Source organism: Python bivittatus, unplaced genomic scaffold, assembly GCF_059951505.1.
Source record: "Python bivittatus isolate LINGU-HERP-01145 unplaced genomic scaffold, Pbiv_v1 ctg000080_np1212, whole genome shotgun sequence".
In the NCBI taxonomy this organism is placed as follows: domain Eukaryota; kingdom Metazoa; phylum Chordata; class Lepidosauria; order Squamata; family Pythonidae; genus Python; species Python bivittatus.
The window spans coordinates 81,996,108-82,017,820 of NW_028277035.1; the positions used below are offsets into that span (position 1 = coordinate 81,996,108).

At 38.3% G+C, this 21,713-nt stretch overlaps 1 protein-coding gene across 8 annotated transcripts in view; it reads right to left on the minus strand.

Annotated features, from left to right (window-relative positions):
• Positions 1-21,713, minus strand: part of PTPRG (protein tyrosine phosphatase receptor type G) — a 610,625-nt gene that overhangs the window by 52,939 nt on the left and 535,973 nt on the right. For 4 of the 8 annotated variants that reach the window (XM_088134427.1, XM_088134420.1, XM_088134426.1 and 1 more), the window contains exon 14: positions 18,391-18,477. The exons of the other annotated variants lie outside the window; for them this stretch is intronic. In XM_088134427.1, coding sequence (XP_087990553.1) covers positions 18,391-18,477 — 87 coding nt within the window. The remainder of the gene's footprint in view (positions 1-18,390; positions 18,478-21,713) is intronic. 8 annotated transcript variants of the gene reach the window in all.

Sequence of the window (21,713 nt, forward strand, 5' to 3'; positions counted from 1 at the left end):
AGATGTACAAGCCTGTAAAATGTTGCAAAGCATTATAACAATGAAAATACTGAAGGAGACTTTTGAAGAATGGAATCAGAAAATAGTAGCCACAATATCTCAATGCCTCAGAGGGCTTGAAGAGTCACTAAATTTGTTTATACTTGTGATGAAGGTTGGAAGTCACTTCTTTATATATTTCTTTTCTCTTTATTATCTTCTTACTTTTCTTTTTTTCCCTTCTTTCTTTTTTGTCACACTTTTTATTCCTTCTTTCTATTCTCTATTCTTTCTTTAAATTTATTTTGTATTAGATCTTATTATTGTAATAAAAATTCTTAATAAAAATTATATATATAAAAAAAGAGATAGGGTGACCAAAACCGTATCTAGTGTTCCAAGTGCAGTTGTGTCATGCATTTGCACAAAGGCATTATGACAATCATGTCTTATTTTACATGCTTTTCCTAAGCTATCTTTGTATATAAGTAAAATGAATTGCTCAGGAACTGTTGTGAATTGATGGATCTACACTTTTTTTTTTTTTAAAAAAAGAGGCATGTTTCTTTAGTCAATATAATTAAGAATTCTTATTAGAAAGATGGGAAGCTTTTGTTTGTTTTGCACATCACTGAAGTTTAGCTTCAGCATTCAAATGTTTTTAAGTAAGCCACACTAAGGAATAATTCCTAAGTATCACATAGGATCTCCTTCACACATGTAGAAAATCAGAATGGTGATTCATCTGCACATCTGTTTTTTAATTACATACTTTGTTGTGAAAAGCTATTTTTGTGTGTGTGTGTATCTTGTTATTATTGTTACGGAGCTCAATAATTGTGATTTGCACTTTTCTTTTGACATTATGCAGTCAAAAATCATTTTTCTTTTCCCCTGGAAAAAGCAGCCAAAGATTGGAGGTAATGTTGCATTTAGATTACTGCCCTGCTCAAACTGGTAGCTTTTGGCTTCAGTGCCAAACATACTGGCCTGCTTTGAAGGAAAAGAGATGGAATTTGTACTTGCATTTAACCTTCCAATGCCTGAAACAGAGAAAGATTCAAATAGACCCACAGGGTACGCTGGGTTTTTCTGACTCCCTATCATTTGAAATGATGTGGCCTGGGCACTGTATAATGCAGATCAAAAGGGTTAACTTAATAGCTTTGAGAACTGTGAAGAGGTGCTCCTTCTCTCTGAAATAGCTGGAGATTAGAGATTTCTGTATGGAAATCTTGCTGGAAAATTTAGCACCAGAATAGTCTTGAGAATAAGAAATCTTGAGATTCATACAGAAGAGGCTGGAATTCTTCTTTGTAAAGAAAGAAGACAGTTTTGGGATTTATAGAACCTGCATTCTTGTCCTTGAGATACTGTGATTGTAAGAGAAAGTGGTAGTCTTAAAAGTTTCAATGGTAGTTTGTAGATTTTTGTGTCTGCTTTTATTGCGGGCATCAAAAAATTGTATTTAGAAATGCTGCATTCACTTTGAGTAAGGTAAGGGCAACTATCAAAGGAGGAAAATATATACAAGAAGTTAGAGGGATGGATAATAAATAAGTGGCAACCGATGTAGCACTCAAGGTATTTCCAGGCAGAGAACCCAGATGCCTCAGTGCACAAAGCATTTGTGCAATATTGTGTAGAGCTCAAACTGAGAAACAAAGAGAGACACGATAGAGAAAACTAAGCCAGTAATGTTCGTTAAGATCATGCAGTTAAAATCATGCAGGGATCAAGATGGAGTTACAACAAAAAGAATAAGGGAGGGAGTTAGTGGTCCCCAGAACTCAGTTAGAGGAAGACAAAGAAGAATCTCTTTCCTGGTTTATCTATTTAAATCCTGAAATTAATTGCCTGCAACTATCCACTTCATTATCAGTACATGCAACTGATGACATAATACATATTTGCCTCCATGTGTAGTAAATGACCTTGCAGTTAAAACATTTGCTCTTTCTCAGTCCTATCACAGCATCAAAACTGGCGACAGATCTTCAGGAAACTTCCTCCACCTGAAAGCACGAATGATGCATATCAAGTACAATCCATCATTAAGCAAAAAGTTTAATGTTAGGCAAGTAATGACTGGTTAGGCAAGTAATGACTGCTGGACAGTGCCTAGGATGACACTCGCTTGCAACTACAAAGCATCTGATGGGGTCATTGGTCAATGAATTTTATGAGCAAATCATGTGGGCTCTCGTAATTATGAAGCCTGCAGAGAGAAAGCTCCCATGAATGAGTGATCTGCTGAAAAGGACTGAATGCCTAGCTTGCCTGTGTGACCCTAGGCTCATATGGGAGAGCATCTGTCTTCTCATTGAGAAAGGACATAAGAAGTAACTTGCAAGAAGACTTCTGCTTCAAAGATTCCATATCAAGCTTTCCAAGGTGGCGAACAATCCAGCGAACAGTAGAAGGAATTAGAGCAGGCACAACATAGCAGCTTTAGGTATGAACTAGTTCCTAGAACTAAGAACTATAAAGTACACATAAACCTCTCTGAATCAAGTCCTTATATTGTGTATTTTTGCTCTGAACAAGGTAACTAACTGACTGCCCTCTTATTTTTATTCCTTTTTCATATAGATGTGCTTCAATTGGGAAGAGGGGCAGAGATTATAGGGATGGGAAAAAGAAGGATCTATAAAAGCTGCCTTGGTTAAGATGGTACCTAGCAAATGGTCTCCTCTGTAGTCAGACCTCTGCCCCACAGTTGTGGATACCAACTGATGGAAGCTCTTCATGATTTCAGCCAAGGGCCTTTCTTCTTCGTTACGCCAGGAACTGAACCTGAGACCTTTTGTGTGCAATCTGATGTGCTACAGCTCTCTCAAATTTGGAACATGAGCTAGAATATCTCCACATGCAGGATTTGCTCACTGCACAAGAATGAATTGTAACTGAATGAGCAAAAGATCTGAGATCTGCTTACATGTTAAAATATTTGCCAGGTGGAACAGAAAAAAATAGCGCAGTCCTACCAAAAGTACAGAATCTTTCTAAAGCTAATTGTGCAGTCATTTTATTTATGCATCTGATCTTTTAATAAACATTCTCACCATGCAAAATTGCATTATTATTTCAGCCAACTGAAGAGTTAGGAAAAGGATATTTCATGCCATTATTCAGATCAGATCATGAATTCTCTCACCCAACATTTCTATGATGTGAGGAAACACATTGAATCTACTTTTTTTTTTTTCACAGAATAAAAACAGCCATTCTTGAAATTAACAGGAAAGTTCCTCATAGAAAAGAAAGCTACCTTTGGGGTTGGGGATGGGGGGAACATTGTGAACCTAATTGCATAGGAAATGCTCATCAGCAGAATAAATGTGTTTCAACACCGAAAGTAACATACAGTCTTTTCCCAAACGTATTGTTGTTGTTCTATTATTGCCATCTTATCCTCCTTTATCCTCATAATACTAGAAGTTATGAAATTGGCAGGAGTTTCAGAACAGGATATATAATACTGATTAGCTTCTGGAATGTAGCACAATCAGCTTAAGTGCCTTAAAAATAATAGATACAGTGGTACCTCGGGATATGACCGCCTCTACTAACGAACTTTTCGGGTTATGACCACCTCCGGCCGCAAAAATTTACCTCGATGTGCGAACTCCGCCTCGGGGTACGGCCATTTTTCTGCCCTGACACGTGGTCCGCGGCCGTTTTCCCGCCGTGCCATGCTGCGTGGCACCCGGCCGTTTTCCCGCCGCGCCGGGCCGTTTTCCCGCCGCGCCGCGCTGAACCCGGACGGTTTCCTGCTGCGCCTGTACGTTTTCCCGCCGCACCTGACCGTTTTCCCGCTGTGCGGCGCCCGGCCGTTTTCCCGCCACGCCATGCGGCGCCCGGCCGTTTTCCCGCCCCTGATGCGTGGTCCGCAGATGCCAGAATGGATTAACGGTAATTACATTGAACCTTATGGGAAAATTTGCTTCGGGGTGTGACCAAATTTAGAGGGCGGAACGGATTAACTGGATTTACATTGAACCCTATGGGGAAATTTGCGCCGGGTTACGACCAACTCGGGATACGCCCAGAGTCACAGAACGGATTAAGTTCATATCCCGAGGTACCACTGTACATTCAGAGAAGAATGTTAATATCAGGGTCTGTTTAACAGCTCAGAGAAGCTCCGTGTTCACAGACAGTACTGTACAACTTTGATTCCCAGATTTGACAATTGTAACCAAGATGGGTTATTATTCAGTGTTTTCTATAATTCCCCAAGCTTTCCAGCAGGAATTCCTGTAATGGTAATTCCAACACATTTGAAAAGAATTAAGTTGGAAAAGACAGCGATCAGTGTAATATCACAAAATCCACACTGGTCTATCCAAGTCAGCTACCACCTTCAATTCTTTAAACTCTGTGTGTGTGTGGGGGGGGGGCAGGTTCCTATTCAAGAGCACTCAGGGCACAATTAATATGGCTAAAAGGGGGTGAATGTGATGAGCAACTGCAAAAATTTGGCCAGGGAGTTAATAATTCATATTAATTGCAGATGAGAATATCCTGCATACCTATTCCTATGCAATGTATTAAACTGACATTAAAAAAAAACAACACTTTTTAAAATTAGGACTAATGTAGATAAAAGGTTTTTTTTTCATAATTCAAATGTCCTGAAAAACTGCACTGTTTGGGCTAAACTGGAATTTTCAGAGGCCAAGCAGGAGAGAAATCCTCTATTACAAAAACAGAAGGAGTGCCCCATATGTTTACATGGACTGCATATTAACATGGTGGTGGTGGGTTAAGACCTTTCCTCTTTCTTTCTAACAATATCCCTTGAGGATGGCAAAGACAATTGTGAAAGCTTATTTGGGATGACATAACATCCTTGAATAGCAAGTAATTGCTGTTTTTGTGACCTTTGACAGATCTAGAAGAATTAGACTCCCCCTCTATATTTTAATCAATGCTTCGAGCATCTCTTGTCACACTTGGGAGTGAGTGCAAGAGTTTTCAAAAGAAATTAGGGCATGTTCCCCATCCTATGAACTATCAAACTGGTGAAGGATTTCTTTTTAAAACATAGGGTTTTTTAAAAAAAATTATTTTAAAACTGCTTTTAAAAAGAAGACCAAGTTACTAAATGCACATCTGCAGTGACTTGACCTTATTGACCAATAAACCTAAATGATTCCATGAATGGCTTTAGAATTGTAACAGAACCTTTAAGTCAGGGCATCATGTGACCTTCAGAGTAATTTCAAAATGTCTACACGAGAGATTGGTTCAAGCCTCTGGGAATAGCTGCCTGTTCTTTCTTGCAGCCTGCTGTTTGGAAGTGAGAGAGAAAAAGGAGATGCTATCCCCGCCCACTTTGACTCTGGCTCCACCCACAGCTTGCTTAAGCCCTGACCCATTGCGTGGCCTCCAATGGATAACTCATGAAGGAATTCAGAACAAATATTGCCCACCACTTCCTAAATTTGATTATTACTCTGGCTCTCTTTACCACGTTTATTTATTTATCCATCTCAATAAATGACAGGAAATAACAGAAAAATATCTCTCAGAATGAAAAAGGTGCTAAATGCAACATCAAGACAGGACAAAATACTACTAATAAGCGGCAGAAATGGAAGAACTTGGATTTACAGGAAGGTTTTCCACTAGATAAATTCTGTTTACAGGGGATAGGTAACAGAGTCCTCTGAAGAGAAATCTTTATTTATTGCCCTGTTTTGAACAACATGAACACAGATTCTGCACATGGATTACTGTTCAGTGCCTATGTTGTTGAACTGTGATGACTCACAGGATTCTCTTTTGTCCTCTGCTTTATTTAACATCTAATGAAACTGCCAGCGGAAATCATTCAGAGCTTTGGAGTGGGATGTCTTCAGGATCATCAAACTCCAAGGAAGTCATCAGCAACCTTGAATTGTTGTCCAATTTTGATATTGGGCTGGCTGAGGGAGAGCCACTAAAATTAAATCTAGACAAGGCAAAGGGGCTTGGATATGGAGAAAACGGAACTTAAGAGACAAATATAGAGCCTGTTTGGGCTGGGTGGCACTCCCCAAGAAAGAGCAAGTGTGTTGGAAGTGTTCCTTCGTTCCCAGTGGCTGCTGGATTTGCAGGTGGCAGCTGTGGTGAGGAGCACATTTGCACTATTATAGCCGCTGCATCAAATGTTATCCATCCTAAGGCAGTCTCCAATGCCTTGGTTACAAGCCACTGTGAACACTGTAATGGGCACAACTAGTGCAAAATTCAGCCAGGCTGCAAAATAGGGCAAAGAACAGTGATTACATAGTACTTGTACCAAAGGAACTGCATTGACTGCACCACCAATTGTCTGTTGGGCACAATTTAAGGTGTTCTGTTGATCTTGAGTCATAAACAGATTACAGCCTGGCTATTTGAAAGGCTCCCTTCCCACTATGACCCTGTCCAGTTATGTAGTTCAGAAGGATCAGGCAGCACCACGCACACCACACCACACTCAGGCATTGGTCACCTCCTTTTGGGATTACTGCAATGTACTCTACATGGGGCTGCCCTTGAAGAACATCTGGAAGCTGCGGTTGGTCCAGAATGTGATGGCATGAGCAATTATGGGTGTGCCTAGATATGCCCATATTACACCTTTGCTTTGTGAGCTGCACTGGCCCCCAGTAGAATTCCAGCTGCAACGAAGGGTGCTGGTTGTCACCTATAAAGCCCTATATGGTTTTCTTTGACTCTCTCTACCTGTCCCACCAGGTCTGGCAGGAAAGGCATGTCCTGGGTCTCATCTATTAAAAGAGTGTCATTTCATGGGACCCAGGAAGCATGCCTCTTCTGTCACTGCACCTGCCCTCTGGAATACCATTCCTCCGGAAATTAGATTGGCCCCTACCCTGCTGGCCTTTCGGAAGGCCCTTAAGACCTGGCTGGTCTCCCAGATATGGCGATGAGGAGGTTAGATGAGCCTGTGAGATACTGTTAATTATTGTTGATGGATATCCTTGGTTGCCACTTTTTTCATTTTATTCTTGTTACATATCCTTATGTTTTATTTCCATTTTGTATTATTACATGGATGTTTTTAATTTTATTCACTAACCAGAGTCTTTTGTGTAAGATGGGTAGACGTAGAAATTGAAATCAATCAATCAATCAATCAATCCAATAAATAAGATGCTTTTTGGTACATTTGGCTACCACTTTCTAATTTTTTAGGAAAATGGCAAAAATGCATCTTTTTCACCAAGGTTTTAACATTAGTTGATTTTAGTGATAGCAATTTTAATTTTGACTTTATTTATTGTCACGTTTTAATTGTTGTATATTGTCTTGAGTGGATATAATGAGGAAGGCATGGTATACATTTAATAAACAAATAAAATATACATAATATAGATGCATTACATCAAAATCAAATTGGCCATATTATAGGGAATGGAAGATGGAAAAGTATGATCCACTCAGTTGTATACTTCCAAGTGCAGATTGTGGAAGAGACCATGACTACTTGGTGTCAAATATATGGGTTAAACTTATGAATTTTTTTTTTTAAAAAAGTAGCCATTCCAGTAAAAACTTGACTTGGATGACATACAGTCAGGATATAAGATTAACATAAATACAGATTTACCACACTTAACTTATGTTAAAAAGAACATGAAGAACTATGAGATTAAAGCCATTGTGAAAATCAAAGCTGAAAAAATACTCTCCAAATTTCAAGGAGAACACCTAAGTGGCTTTCTGACAAGCTATCATGATATATGATAATTGAAAGCAAAGTCAAGCATGAAAGGACAAGGAAAGATATTGCAATAGTGGAGAATGTATGAAGCTCAGGGCTGAATTGTGGGTTGTTGGTGTTTTCTGAGTTTGGTTTTCTTCTTGCAGACATTTTGTTACCAGGTTAGGTAATGAAATATCTGCAAGAAGAACACCAAGCTCCAAGAACTCAACAAAGATATATCAATTAATGATGCTAAAAATACTGAAGAAAAGGAAAATAAGAGATGACTTTTGGATTAGGGAAATGAGAAGAAAATTTCTCCTAATAACTAACTTCCATGACTAACTCAAGAGTAGTTATGGAAGAGATCTATTAGAGGCAAAGGAAACCAAAGGAAGATGGAAAGATTATACTGAAAAATTTTACAAACAGAATTATAGAATGACAGGCACATTTGCAGAGAGCACATATTCAGAAATTGACTTCACTAGAGAGTTTTTTCTGGAACCATAGTCAGAGGTATCTAGATGATGGACTGCAGATATGGCATTGGTTGTATCTCAAAAGGACTGGTAAAAATGTGTTTGGCCAGAACATGGAAAGTTTCATTAGGATAACACTAAATTAAATCTTGTGGGGATTAAAATAACAAGAACCTTAAAGTAAGGATCTCAGATTAAGATTTATGCACTTTAGAAAGTTGCTGAAATGGGAATTCTTAAATCATTCAATTAAGAACCAGAAAGAACATTGGCTCATAAAGTTCATGGTCTTCATTGTCTATACACTACTGCTCAGAATATGGGAAATAAAGATGACCTTGAGTTTTTAGTACAGAATGGAAAATATGATTTAATAGTTATAACAGAGACATGGTGGAATGACTCCCATAACTGAATTATAGTAACTGAAGGATACCATTTGTTCAAAACAGAACAAAAGTAGTAGAAAAGAAGGAAGAGTTGCACTGTATTTAAAACATCCAATTTCTGCTTATAAGTCCAAATGAATAAAGATGGGAAGAGACAGTCATCAAATCTGCAGATGATACAAAAATGGGTGGGATAGGTAATCCTTGGAAGAGAGAAATAAAATTCAAAATGATAGCTTGGAGAAATGGCCTGAAAGTAATAGTATGAAATTTAACAGAGACAAATGCAAAATTTAGGAAACAAAAATTAAATGCAGAAATATAGGGTATAGGATAGTAGGTTTGGTAATAATCCTGATAAAAATTATTTTGGAATAAAGGTTGATTGCAAGCTGAATATGAATCAGCAATGTGGATGTAGCTGCAAAGAAGGTAAATGTAATTTTTGGTGGCATGAACAGAAATGTAATTTCCAAATCCAGAGAGGTAATTGTTCCACTTAATTCTACTTTGATCAGAGCTCATATCAAGTACTGCGTCTAATTTGGAGCACTACATTTTAAGGAGGATTCTGAGAAAATGGAACAGGTTCTCAGAAGGGCAACAGAGTTGACCAGAAACTTATGAAGAGAGATGGAAGGAGCTTGATAGGTTTAGTCTTGAGAACTGGTGTGTGTGTGCACGTTATGATAGCACTCTTCAAATGCCAGAAAAGATGTCACATAGAATGTCTAGTCCTGTTATCTCTCATTTCAGATGGTAGGATGTAGAATAATGAAGTCAAGGTATAAGGAAGGCGGATTTCAAGTTAGTGCAAGAACAATTTGACAGTGGAACCAATTCCCCAGAGAGGCGATGGGGTCCCCTTCACTGGATGTATTCAAGCAAAAACTATACAGTCATCTATCTGGGATGTTTTAAGTCGGATTCTTGCAGGGGGTTGGACTCAGTGGCCTAAATAGTCCTTTCCAACTCTATGATCCTAAGTGGAATACAACAGGAAATAAAAAAGATAGCAATGGAGCAGCTGCTGAACTGTTGAAAGTTGCAGAAAAGAAGAGACAAGCGCTCACAGCTCTGTGATAGCAAAAAATCCCTGAAACCTTATGGCCTAGAGATTGGAAAAATCAAGGCAACTTAGTCAGTGTGACAACAAAGTAAAAATGGAAAGTGAAAATTTGAGTAAATGTTAAATATCAGATAGACAATGGTAAAGTTAACCAGCACATTTAATGGACTTGCAGTAAAGAAGTAAAAGTAGATGTTTGGTTTTCTTGGGCTCAAGAGTATATAAAAGGAGATCAATCCTATGGAGGAAGGCTATGTTAAACAAGATCATGAAGAATAAAAATCTTTCTGTGAGTGAGATGAAAATAGTTAAAGCAATGGTTTTCCAGGTGGCAAGGAAAGCCGTGAAAGCTGGACATTGAGAAAGAGCAGAGAAAGAAGACAAAATGCTTCTGAATTATGGATGTGGAGCTGGTTAGAGAAGAATGGATGAGAAGAAGAACCTATCAAACAGCTTTGCTATAAGATTGACTGCTTCCTTGAGCCTGATAATCAGGAGACAGGAACTCACTTGCTTTGGGGATCTGATGTGCAGGGATGGACTACAAAACCCAACAACAATGCTTGGCAAGATTAAGTAAAGTTGAAAAAGGGGAAGAGAATGTACAAGACAGACTGACAGTCTAAAGAAGATTATAGGATGCCATTGGAAAAGGAACAGGATATTGTTAGACACAGACTGAGATGGTGAGCATTTTTCCATGCAGTCAAGTCCAGCTAACTACAAACTCATAGATTTGTATGTGAAGATGCATCTCTGGATACATTCTATATCCCCAATCACTGGATTCTTGTTCTTCGCAACGCATAGTGAGCTGGAAACAACTAATATTTTATTATTACCACACACAGCCAAGTGCACTTTTCTAAAGACAGGAAGCAGTCCAGGATAATGTTATTATCCTTATATACTCCAGATTTGTTGGATTTCAACTCTAATAATTTTTCATCTACATAGGAATTGAAGCCCAGTGCATCTGGAATGCTCTAGAAGGCACTAGAACTGCACATCAAACATAGGTACACATTCAAATTTGCAGAAGATGCCGTGTTTAATTTTGTACCATATGGAAGTGGTGTCACCTGAAGGATTCATTGTAATCTATCATCTGAGGAGGGATGCCTACATTTTTCAGTGCAACCATGTGTACATAAAGTCTCCAGGGTACCAGTCACTCGGTCTATACTGTTGTGCACTTTTTGCCTTACATTTGTTCCCTGATGCTTCAGGATGCCACCAATGTAACTAGTTGAAGCCACAAACAATCCCTCAATCTTTTTTTTTTTTTGATAGGAATGAAATAGAATATAAGGCTAAAATAGGCTTAAAAGAAAAGAGAAAAGATCCCCTAATATTCCCCAGAGAGCCGTAGTGGTTAAGGCATTAGGCAAGAAACCAGGAGTCGGTGAGTTCTAGCCCCACCTTAAGCATAAAGCCAGCTGGGTGACCTTAGGCCAGTCACTCTCCCTCAGCCCTATGTAGGAGGTAATGGCAAACCACTTCCAAAAAACCTTGCTAGGAAAACTACAGGGACTTGTCCAGGCAGTTGCCAGGAGTCAAGACTGACTTGAAGACACTAACTAACTAACCCCAAAGCAGAAAAGCAAACTCCACTTTGCAGCATTATCTCTGGGGATCTTATTTCACCAAAACTATTAAGTGTGACTCCTGGAAATCAAAAGCTGTCTTCTTCTGCTTTACACAATAATTCTCACCCAATGCCTATTCTAACATGTCTATTGGTCCAGTTTCCTGCAAGCCATAACTATATGTTGGATTTTTAAATCCAGCTTGGGTTTTAAAGCCCTAGTAAATGCAGAAGAAACTATTTAATGCAACATTATCAGACATTTCATTACCTATCTAGGTAACATCTTCAGTGTCCTGAAGATGTTACCTAGACGGGTAACTAAATGTCTGCAAGAAAACAAGCTCAGAGAACCCCAAGGCCTCCACAGCTCAACCTGAACTACATATATTCTCTTCTATTGATACATTATTAGCAATTTCCTCTTTGAAAAACAAAATCTCTTTGATGTCCTTTTGATTTAGAAAAGAACAGAATGAGGTGCAAAACAATAACAGTACATTCAGTATCTGCCCTTCGCTACATTGGAAGGTACTTATAAGATGACTGATTTGTATGCCAAACCTTATTTTAGGAAAATATATAAATTATCTTTAAAAGTATAGAGGTAGGCGCAGATTCGGCTTGCAAGCAGCTTAAATCTAGTCGTTGAATGTGAAGTTGGCTCTTTGGTTGCACTGTGTTTCCTTATCTTGCTTATTTAGCCAGAACAAAATGACAAAATGGAACACTTGCGTACACTTGCATGAGATGGTTGGTGCCACTCAGTATCGCCAATGAGCAGACAGATGTCAAGTGAATCACAATTTGCTTTGTTTTACCAAGAAAAATCTGGCTCATATAGCTGATCTATCATTTGGAAATGGCATTTCTAGAATGCACACACTAGAGATATAATGAGCTGGAGGGTTAAACATACTATATCTAATCTGTGAAATGCACCAGCATTCTAGTAAGATAAAGAACAAAACAGTGCAAAATACAATTCTGCTACTCTATCAGCTCAATGGGGATATATGGCTAACATTTTCTCTAATTACTGGATCCATTTACTCAAATTTGGCCAAGGTTCAACTGAATAGACTAAAAACCTTAATAAAAAAAATCTAACAAATCAAACTCATAAAACAGTTAACTTTAAAGAACGTAGCTTGAATTTGAATGATGCCAGAGATATCATTCAAATACCTGGCTAGATGGATTTGGAGACTGGGATATCTAATTACTTCCTCTCCCTCCCACTGCTACCCAGCAGATGGTGAAGTTTATTTTAAGACCAATGCAATGTGTAGAAAAGAATTTTCAGAAAATGGCCAGTACAATTATTTTTCCACGCACAGACAAATCTTACGGTAGCAGCACAAGATGTTCAGGGCATGATAATTTCAGTTGACTAACAAATGACTCATTTTTCTTTCAGAGAGATGTGTGGAAGAATATACAGTGTTTAATTAACATCCCCTTTCTTGTTTGGAAACACTTCCTTTCCCTCCTTCCCTCGGCAAGGCTCCCCACTTGTAACCCTGTTTGCAGGGCATTGTCTGAAATTCAGAATTTGCAGAGGCCGGGGGGTGGGGAGACCAATCCCCCCCCCCGTTCAGCTGTGCAGAAACGAAATGTTTCTGTATGCAAATGAGAGAGAATAGGGAGGGGGGACAGGTCCCTGACTTCAAATTAGGCCCTACTGTGCTATAATCACACAAAGCGGATAACCAGTTTGCTGACAATCTGCTGCTCAAAGACCTACAGTAATTGGAATCCCAGAATGGATAGCCTGATGATGCAAGCCTTGTCGGTTTACATGCAGCTCCCTGCTGAACTGGATATTGAATTGTTATTTTAAAATAGAAAACAAAGCTCTCTTTTGCTGATTTTTCATGCACGTGGCATCATTAACAGCCTTCTCGTTAATGCTTATTTTCACAACGGAACCAGTGAGCACTGAGCCCTCATGTTTGCTCATAAAAAGATCTTTGGAAGACCCCCTCCCCCCCCAAAAAAGCAAATACAGGCTGGTAACACAGGATACTGAAGAGTAGACAAAGGAATTTCAAACCTGGGCTTGATTTGCTAATTAAGGAACTCAGGCCTGCAAGCAGCTCATCCGAACACATAAAAAAAAAAAAAAGACGCTAAGGTGGAGCAAGTTCATACAATAAATACTGCCTACTCTTCAATATTAGAAAATTAATGCTGTAGATATCTCTGTCTGATAGTCTCTCCATACACTTCTGAACATGGGATCAAGTTGTATTTTCCCCCTGTCCAATGGGCAGTGTTTGCTTAAATAGCTATACTGTTTGGCAGCTGAAGAACCCATGGGGGAACGAACATTTCCAAAGACATGCCATCTGCCTAGCCAGGCATAGGTCTACGGTGGCTCAAACTCCATGCTGAATCTAGATGAAGACTGGGTTCAGAAATCATACTAAGCCCTAATGCAATTGGTCTGGTTTTGTTAGAATATTATGCAAACACATACAACTGTGGCTTAGTCAACAAACCATGGTTTAAAATAATCTGTGAATGCCAACTGTGACCCCAGTCATAGACGGTTCAGTTGAGATGCTGAAAGAGACCCGCTCATGCTGATAACACAGAAAGGAGCAGCGGTCATCTCCTGCTGAAGGCAGGAACAGGAACCGTGTACTTCTTGTATCAGTTGCCACTGTACGACTCCTGCGGTTTTCAAGTGTGGCTACTTTAATAACATATTCTATAGTTGCATGTTCCCTTAAGATGACTGCAGTGGTAACTGTGAGGTGTGTGCATCAAAAGGCAAAAAACAGAGAGCCAGTTTCATCCAGCAGTGAAGGCACCAGGCTAGAGAGCAGGAGATGGTGAGTTTTAGTCCCACCTTAGGCATGAAAGCTGGCTGGGTGACTTTGGGCCAGTCCCTCTCTCACAGCCCAACTCACCTCACGGGGTTGTTGTTGTTGTGGGGAAAATAGGAGGAGGAAGGAACATTTGGTATATTCGCCGCCTTGAGTTATTTATAAAAATAAGACAGGTGGGATAAGAAATCTAAAAAAAACCAAAAAAAAAAAAAAGACAGGCAAAATGGTGTTGTGGCAACATGATTAAAGGCCCACCCCTTTTGTACATGTGTCAGTGTCACATACATGTAAAAATGGGTTGAGCTTCAACTGTATGGCCGCGACTGCCACCTTGCTGTTTTGACCCCCTCCTGTGGATACCACCAGTTGTGATGGGTAGTTCTCAACTCATTATCTGAGGACTGTATGTGTGTATTTTATGTTTGCACAATTATGGGATCAATTAAAACCTGCAGACCATTTTAGCACATTTATGGTAGCTTTTATTGACCACAATATGTCCACACTGAATCTAGAGAATCTGTCACAGCAATTTCAGAATCATAGTGGGGGGAAATGGTGTACTTCATCATGCAGAGTGAAACAAGTACTACAAAGCAGCTGTTCAGTAAAGTATGGTTGTACTGTTTTCTTGGTCATATTCACACGATCATGTTTATCACAGGGTAATAGCTTGCACAAATCAGCAACTTGGGAGTTTCTTTTCATATGACAATGTAAAAATTAAGGGAGGCAATATAAAAAATGAATGGCAGATGAACAACTGCAAAAAATAATATCACTTCTACTGATTGTCTAGTCCTCAGTTTGGATAGGGGATCTGCTTATAGCAAGATAGATGTGAGATGAGTGATAACACATGAGTTCAAGAAAAACTCAAGCTTCTAAGTTTATAGCACTCGTTTATCCTGGAATAAGCCTCCTGAGTTGACAAATTTTCCCATTAGTGAAGGAAATTTAAAAAAAACAAACAAATAATCCCAAAGGCTGGTTTGACTCTTTATCCTACTGTAGAACTATCAGATGTGGATTGCAAAAATCCAGGTTACCCCAAGATGACAGCAAAAACTCTAAGTCAACTCCAGATGATCTGGTACCCCTAATTATGCACCAGATTTCACTGTGCAATTCTGGAATATCAGGGAGAAGATCTCCACCAAATTAGTGTTCATGATGAACTTTTCCAGTAGACTATAATGAGCATATATAACACACTGGATTATGGACTTTTGAAAGCATCCACCTGCTTCTGAGAGGACTTGAAAAGATCAGCAGCAGCTTCTTCATCGCAAGAGCTTGCAGTCAGTATAATTTTTTGTAAAGGAAGAAGCAATTTATGTTCCTGACACAAAGTGTTGACAAGCATTATGCATAAGATAATTCAGGGCTGCTAAATGTTGCAATTAAGATATGCCCATAATTTTCATATTTATCTATTCTGTGTTCAAAACACATTCGTTAGAGTGTAATGAAGAGAATTAATGTATCTTCTAAACAGCGACGAGTATGTACATAAATTAGAAATAAGTTAAAAAATGATTTTTCACCCATTATTTTCTACAATATGATGTTTGTAAGAAAAAAAAAAAATTCATACTCTCAAAGTATTCAGTTCAGATTTTTTGTATGTAAACAATAATGTGAATTAAATCCTTTTTCTAGTTTATATTTAAATTCAGAGTCTGAATAGCATAAATGCTAATTAAGTTCTCCATTTGATGACAAAATGAAGAACTAGGCTAATTTCAATTTGCAAATTCCCCTAATTACGGTTTCTTTCAGAAACTGAACATTGTATCTCATAGTTTTAAAGAAAAATGAGTAATTTAATCATTATTCATTCATCTTAATACCCATCCCTTAATACTTTTTTCTATACCAAATGAATTAATACCTATTAATGAAGCTACACTTGATTTTCCTGATACAAAAGGTTTTGATATTAAATTATTTCCAAAGTTAAATTAGGTATGATTTGCAGATGCACACTGTGCTAGCTATACTAATAGAAAAAATAACAAGATATACCTTAAAAATATGAATTCTTTCTATTAAAACTCACTGTGGTTACTTATGATTTTCATATATTCAGATCTGGAAAAGGGTTAAGACATCTGACTTGAAAGAACAGGGACAGATTGTCATGGAAAAATTGATCTATGTAGTCACTAGGAGTTGAAAACAATTTGATGGCATATAATCTATCAATCAATAAGACATCTGAAGAGTCTACTTTTCTGCACTGACAAATTTGGATTTTGCCTACTATTCTACTACAACCTGTGTTTTTGTAAGTTATCTATCACTGCATGCCCAGCACTTTGCGAAAAAAGAGAACAAGTTGTAGTATTATTTTTTATCGCATCCTTCTGGGCACTTGAAAAGTCCCCTATCTGTTTTTTCTTCTCAGACTGGATCCTTTAATCTCTCTTTACAGGGCTTCATGAATCTGTTCTACTTTGCCTTAATCCTTCAGGAAGTGTAGTGTTCAAAATGACAGAGTTCTCAAGGTGGATTCAGAAGAATGCAGAATAAGTCAGAAGTATTATTTTCTGGGATTTGGAAACCACTTCTGTTCATGTAATCTAAGTGTGCATTTGGTTCTTTTCAGTATCTACATAGCACTGCTGGCTTATATTCAGTTTGCAGTCAACTATTAATACAAGTTCTTTTTCAAAAGTATTGTCAAGCCAAGTATTTTCCATCCTAAACTTGTGCATTTGATTTTTGTTTTATAAATGAAGAATTTTGTTCCCTATTCTGTTAAATAATTATGTTATTTTCAGCCCATTTCTCTAGGTCATTTTGCATGTCCTTTCTAGTCTTTTAAAGTATTGGCTATACTTTCCAATCTTTGGAAGAGTTGGACATCCAACTCTTAATGAAAGTCTCATTTAATGGAAGATTACTGACCCTGTGCACCCCTTATGATGATACTTTAATCCACTTTGACGAAGAAGCATTGATGGGATTCATGGTTCAAGGCAAACATGGATCCAGAGGATTCACTGAATACAGGTAGTCCTCGCTATCCGACAGCAATAGATACCGGAATTTAGGTCGTTAAGCAATTTGGTTGTTAAGCAAATTGTCATGTGACTCAAGCTGATTTTACTTTTTTTATGATGGTCGTTAAGCGAATCACATGGTTGTTAAGCAAATCCAGCTTCCCTAATGGACGTTTTTGCCAGAATTTGCTTAATGACCACACGATTCACTTAATGACCATTGTAAAAAGGGTCACAAATTGTGACCATGGGAGGGTGCGACAGTTGGTGATGGTCGTAAGCGCAAGTACAGGTTGTAAAACACTTTTTCCAAGGCTGTCATAACTCCAAACCATTGTTAAACGAATGGACATTAAGCAAGGACTACTTGTAGATATTCCATCCAGCCTTACGTAACTAGCTTGCTAACAAGAATGTCATTAAAAAAAAAAAATAACAGTAACTTTCAAGCAATAATTTTAGGCCCCTACCGTCCTATAATAAAAAGTTGAATTCACTACTTATAGGGAGATTAAAAAATGAATAAATTCAATGCAATGCAGTCTCTGGCTTAAAAAAAAAACATGAATATGCATATAAAATGCATAATTGCCATGAAATGCACATAAAAATATGTAACCATAAAGTATGTATAAATTGTGAAGAGAATTAATAACAATACAACTGCAGTGGAAGCAAAATATAAATATTCTACTCTTAGCTGCAAATACTTATCAAAATTATCTTAGTACTAATGATAAATCTTGTAATGCTACATTTAAAGAAATATCACCTAATTGAAAATTCATAGGAGAACTGTACTGTGAGAAGCATTTGAAAGAGGCACTTTACAAAGCACATTAGCACCAAGGAGCTCTCTTCAAATTGCTAAAACCCTACCTTGGCTCAAGTGCCTGCTTCAAAAGTCATCTCTGCTTCTCTCCACAAGCATGTGTGTGCATCACAGCACTGCGTTGCTGCCATTCCCAGCAGCAGCATTGTTTGTGTGTACACACAGACATTCTGGGATGCCTCTGAAACTGCACAAGTCTCAGGAGAGTCACAACTGCCTTAACACTTTAAAGAGAAGCGCTTTGTTCCCGCTAACACGCTTTGCAAAGCATCTCATTCAAATCCTCCATACTACCCTACTACGTACGTGAAGCAATTTTGTTCCTGACATAATTGTTTTATATCCAACATAGCTACTGCAGAGTCTGAAATTGCTTATTGGTTGAAATCAACATTCTTTTGTTATAACTTTAGAATAAGGCATTTTCTACAAACATGTCAATTTTACAGAGAAAAACAAATTGAAGTTTAGTAAAATATCCACCCATTTGATCTTAACCCCCCTCACCTGTTCCCCTTCTTTCCTCTGTCTTGAGAAGAAGACACTTCATGGAAATATCGGGGTGAGCCCTTGGACTTTATTTTGTTACACCTTCTAAACAAAGAGAGACAAAAAAGTATATAAAGCTTATAAACAGAATTCCTATGATATACCCTACAGAGTAATGTAGAAACATTATCTAACTGAATTGACCCAAATTGCTATGCTGTTTTTCTCCACATACCATTCCCTGCTAGTTTTTTTCCATGGCTAATCGTATTTCACAAGCTATGATTGATAGCCATTTTAATAATAATAATAATAATGACAAAAATTATACAGCTTTTGCTTGGCTGTTCATAGTTTCTGTGCATAGTAAGACCAAAATAAGAGGTTCTTCTCATGAATGAAAAAAGTGGAGAGGATCTAATGTTTGTTAGAATGTGAGATCTCCAAAAAACAGAACAGAGATGGATACGGTAGAAGGGATTGGAGCTCCTGAACTTGTAATAGGTAGGATACATAGGGCAGTTCATCAGAATATAGAAAAGGCTTCTTTCAGTTTCAGCAAAGATTAATTTTTAAGAAAATAAAAACTACATCCATACTGACTTTAAATTACAACATGCCTTGAGGGTACCACCTTGAAAAAGCAGTGGTGCAGCTGGATCAGAATTTTTAAGGCTGAGGTCCAGAGTTGAAATCGCAGAATAAACAGGACAGTTCTCTACTTGAGGGTGTACTTCTCTCCTCTGAAGAAAGGGGAGCATCTAAAGCTCACTCCACAACAAGTCCAGAGCTTAAAATTACTCTGTGACACAACCTCTGAAAAGTAGCTGTCTCTCCACTTGTTCATAAGCTATGACTGTAGGGCTGATGGTGTTTTCAGAATATCAGTCAATGTGCTTTTTGATGGCTTCATTTCAGATTATTTTTTCTACAGCACAAGGATCTGCTCACCGTCATATACATTCTGGTAATCTATAGAATACATCTCTACAATGAATATGGCAATATGTTTGAGAAACTTTAGATGAGTTTTGCAATGCAGGTTGGATGGTTTGTCTGTGGTTTTATCTAGAAAATTTGGTAAGAACAGGGTCTAGCATATTTTAAAAATGATACTCTACAAAATTGGATAAGCTTTAAGAAATGAAAGATTCTGTTTCCATGTTCTTCTACAATTTTTCAGATATGCCTCTTACACAGGTTGTTTATATTCAGACTGTTTCATCAATTTTTCACAGATGTTACAGTGCTTGCATCTTATTGTGTGTGTGTGATTTGATATTATATAAAATAGCTTAAAGTTTGATAGCTTAAAGCTATAAAATAGCTTACTATCATCTTTTGAAGCAACCTTTTAGTGAGGGGGGGGGGATAAAATCTAAATGACACTGAGTTGCTCTGAGTAAAAAAATGTGAAGTAGCATGTCAGGGCTAATTAAGCTGTATGAGCCAGTTACTATAACAACTAAACAACACCACGAAATTCTGGAGGCAAAACAGAGTAGGCTGTGAGTGAGCATAGACTGAAAAGGGCTTGCTGTATTCAGTGCCATATGATGAGGCAGCCATAGCGGCTAGCTGAAGCTTGGCTATCATAAAAGGGGAAAGCAGGTCATCAGCCTCCTAGAACAGCTGTGCAACCAGAAAAGTGCCATCTTCTTCAGAACATGGAAGTGCCATGTGAAACTTTCCTCAACCTGGCAAGGAAATACATCTGGGAGACTTCAGATTAGGGAAGGCTGGCCAGGTGGATCACGACCCAAGTTTTAGAATGAAAACACACCAGGTCATCTTTAGGATTCTTTGGGGTTTCTTCTGTTGGTGGTAAATTGGAGGCCACTGATCACAGATTTTCCAAGCTGCAAAATGACCACCCAAACAAAACACCAAAAACCAGGAAAGGTAGTTGAATTTATGGCCAAAGACAATTTGACAGTCCAATCATTTTAAAAAAATGGTATGGGTGACATTCCTACTCTTGAATCTCTTCGCTAACAAAAACTGCTTCAGTTATTATGATACATCTAAAAGGCTTTTGCAAGAGACTGTTCCTTTAAGTCTGAAAACAGCCTTGTGCAGTATGCTACTGGTGAAAAATCATTAATTTCCTGAGTAACACTGAATGCCAAGTAAGCTGATAGTACAAGCTGAAAGGAGGTTGAAAACAAGCCAGCTACACGATGTTACCACATAGGCTGAATTGCTTGAGTCCCTCTAAAGCAGCCTGCCTTGTGCTTTGCGAAGTGTAGTTGTAACACCACAGAGGGAAGCATTACATACCTCTCAAAAGCCACTGTAACATCTAATAACTCCTGCTGGCTGGCTTGCTTCTTTCTTTAAGGTAATGGCTATACTGAACCTAAGAACACTCCCCTGTGAACCTAAACATAGCAATGTGTATGATATATAATGCAATGGTACAGTTTCAGATCTCAGGCTAGATGGGCTAGAATAATTAAAAGATGATTTACAGTCACCAGCCAGGGGTGCAAATCAGAAACCTTTGTAGCTGGAAATGTGAATTAATTTCCCTCCTAGCTGGAAGTCAGGAGTGCCTGTAATTTATCTTCCATTTAAGAGTTGCTGTTGTCTGTAAACTAAAATGTTAATTGCTTCTTCCCATTCTTATACTTCTGCCCCCCTCCCCCGCATCGAGTCAAACTCTCTTTAGAAAGAACGCTGCTTAAAAATGTAAGTATAGCAAGGAAACAACATTGACTTTGTCTCTAAAAATAAGTTTGTAATGACAGTCTTGCAGGTATACATAAAGACATCATCCTGAAATATAGTGTAGTTTATTTGAATTAGGCTTAGCATGTTGTGTGAACTTAGCTATTATGGTTTGCTACCCACAGTTTATTATTGAGCATAATGTTTAGCACTTATATTTATTTATTATATAATTTATTTCTTCCTGCAGTTTCTAAGGCCATCTATTCACCAAGTGACTCTGGGCAGCTTACAAGAGAGTTAAAATGTTAAGATAAAAAAACTAAAAAATCACAACAGTAAAACTAACATGCCAAGGGAATGTGATAGAAAGTGATAGAAAGTGCACAACTTTCTATCAGGTTCACACATCATCCCAGCCCCAGAGCCTGTGAGGCGAGGCAGGTCTCTAAGGTCTTCCTAAAGGACCACATGGTCTGGGGCAACATGGATGGGGATGGGGGATGCTGATCCAAAGGGGCAAGGTGATGGCAGAGAAGGCATATCTCCTGGAACCCATAAGGTGACATTGTTTTATTGACGGGACCTGGAGCAAGCCAACCTTGTCTGTTCTTCTAGGATGGGCAGAAATAACTGTAGAAAATCAGTCCTGCAAATATCTAGGTCCTGTG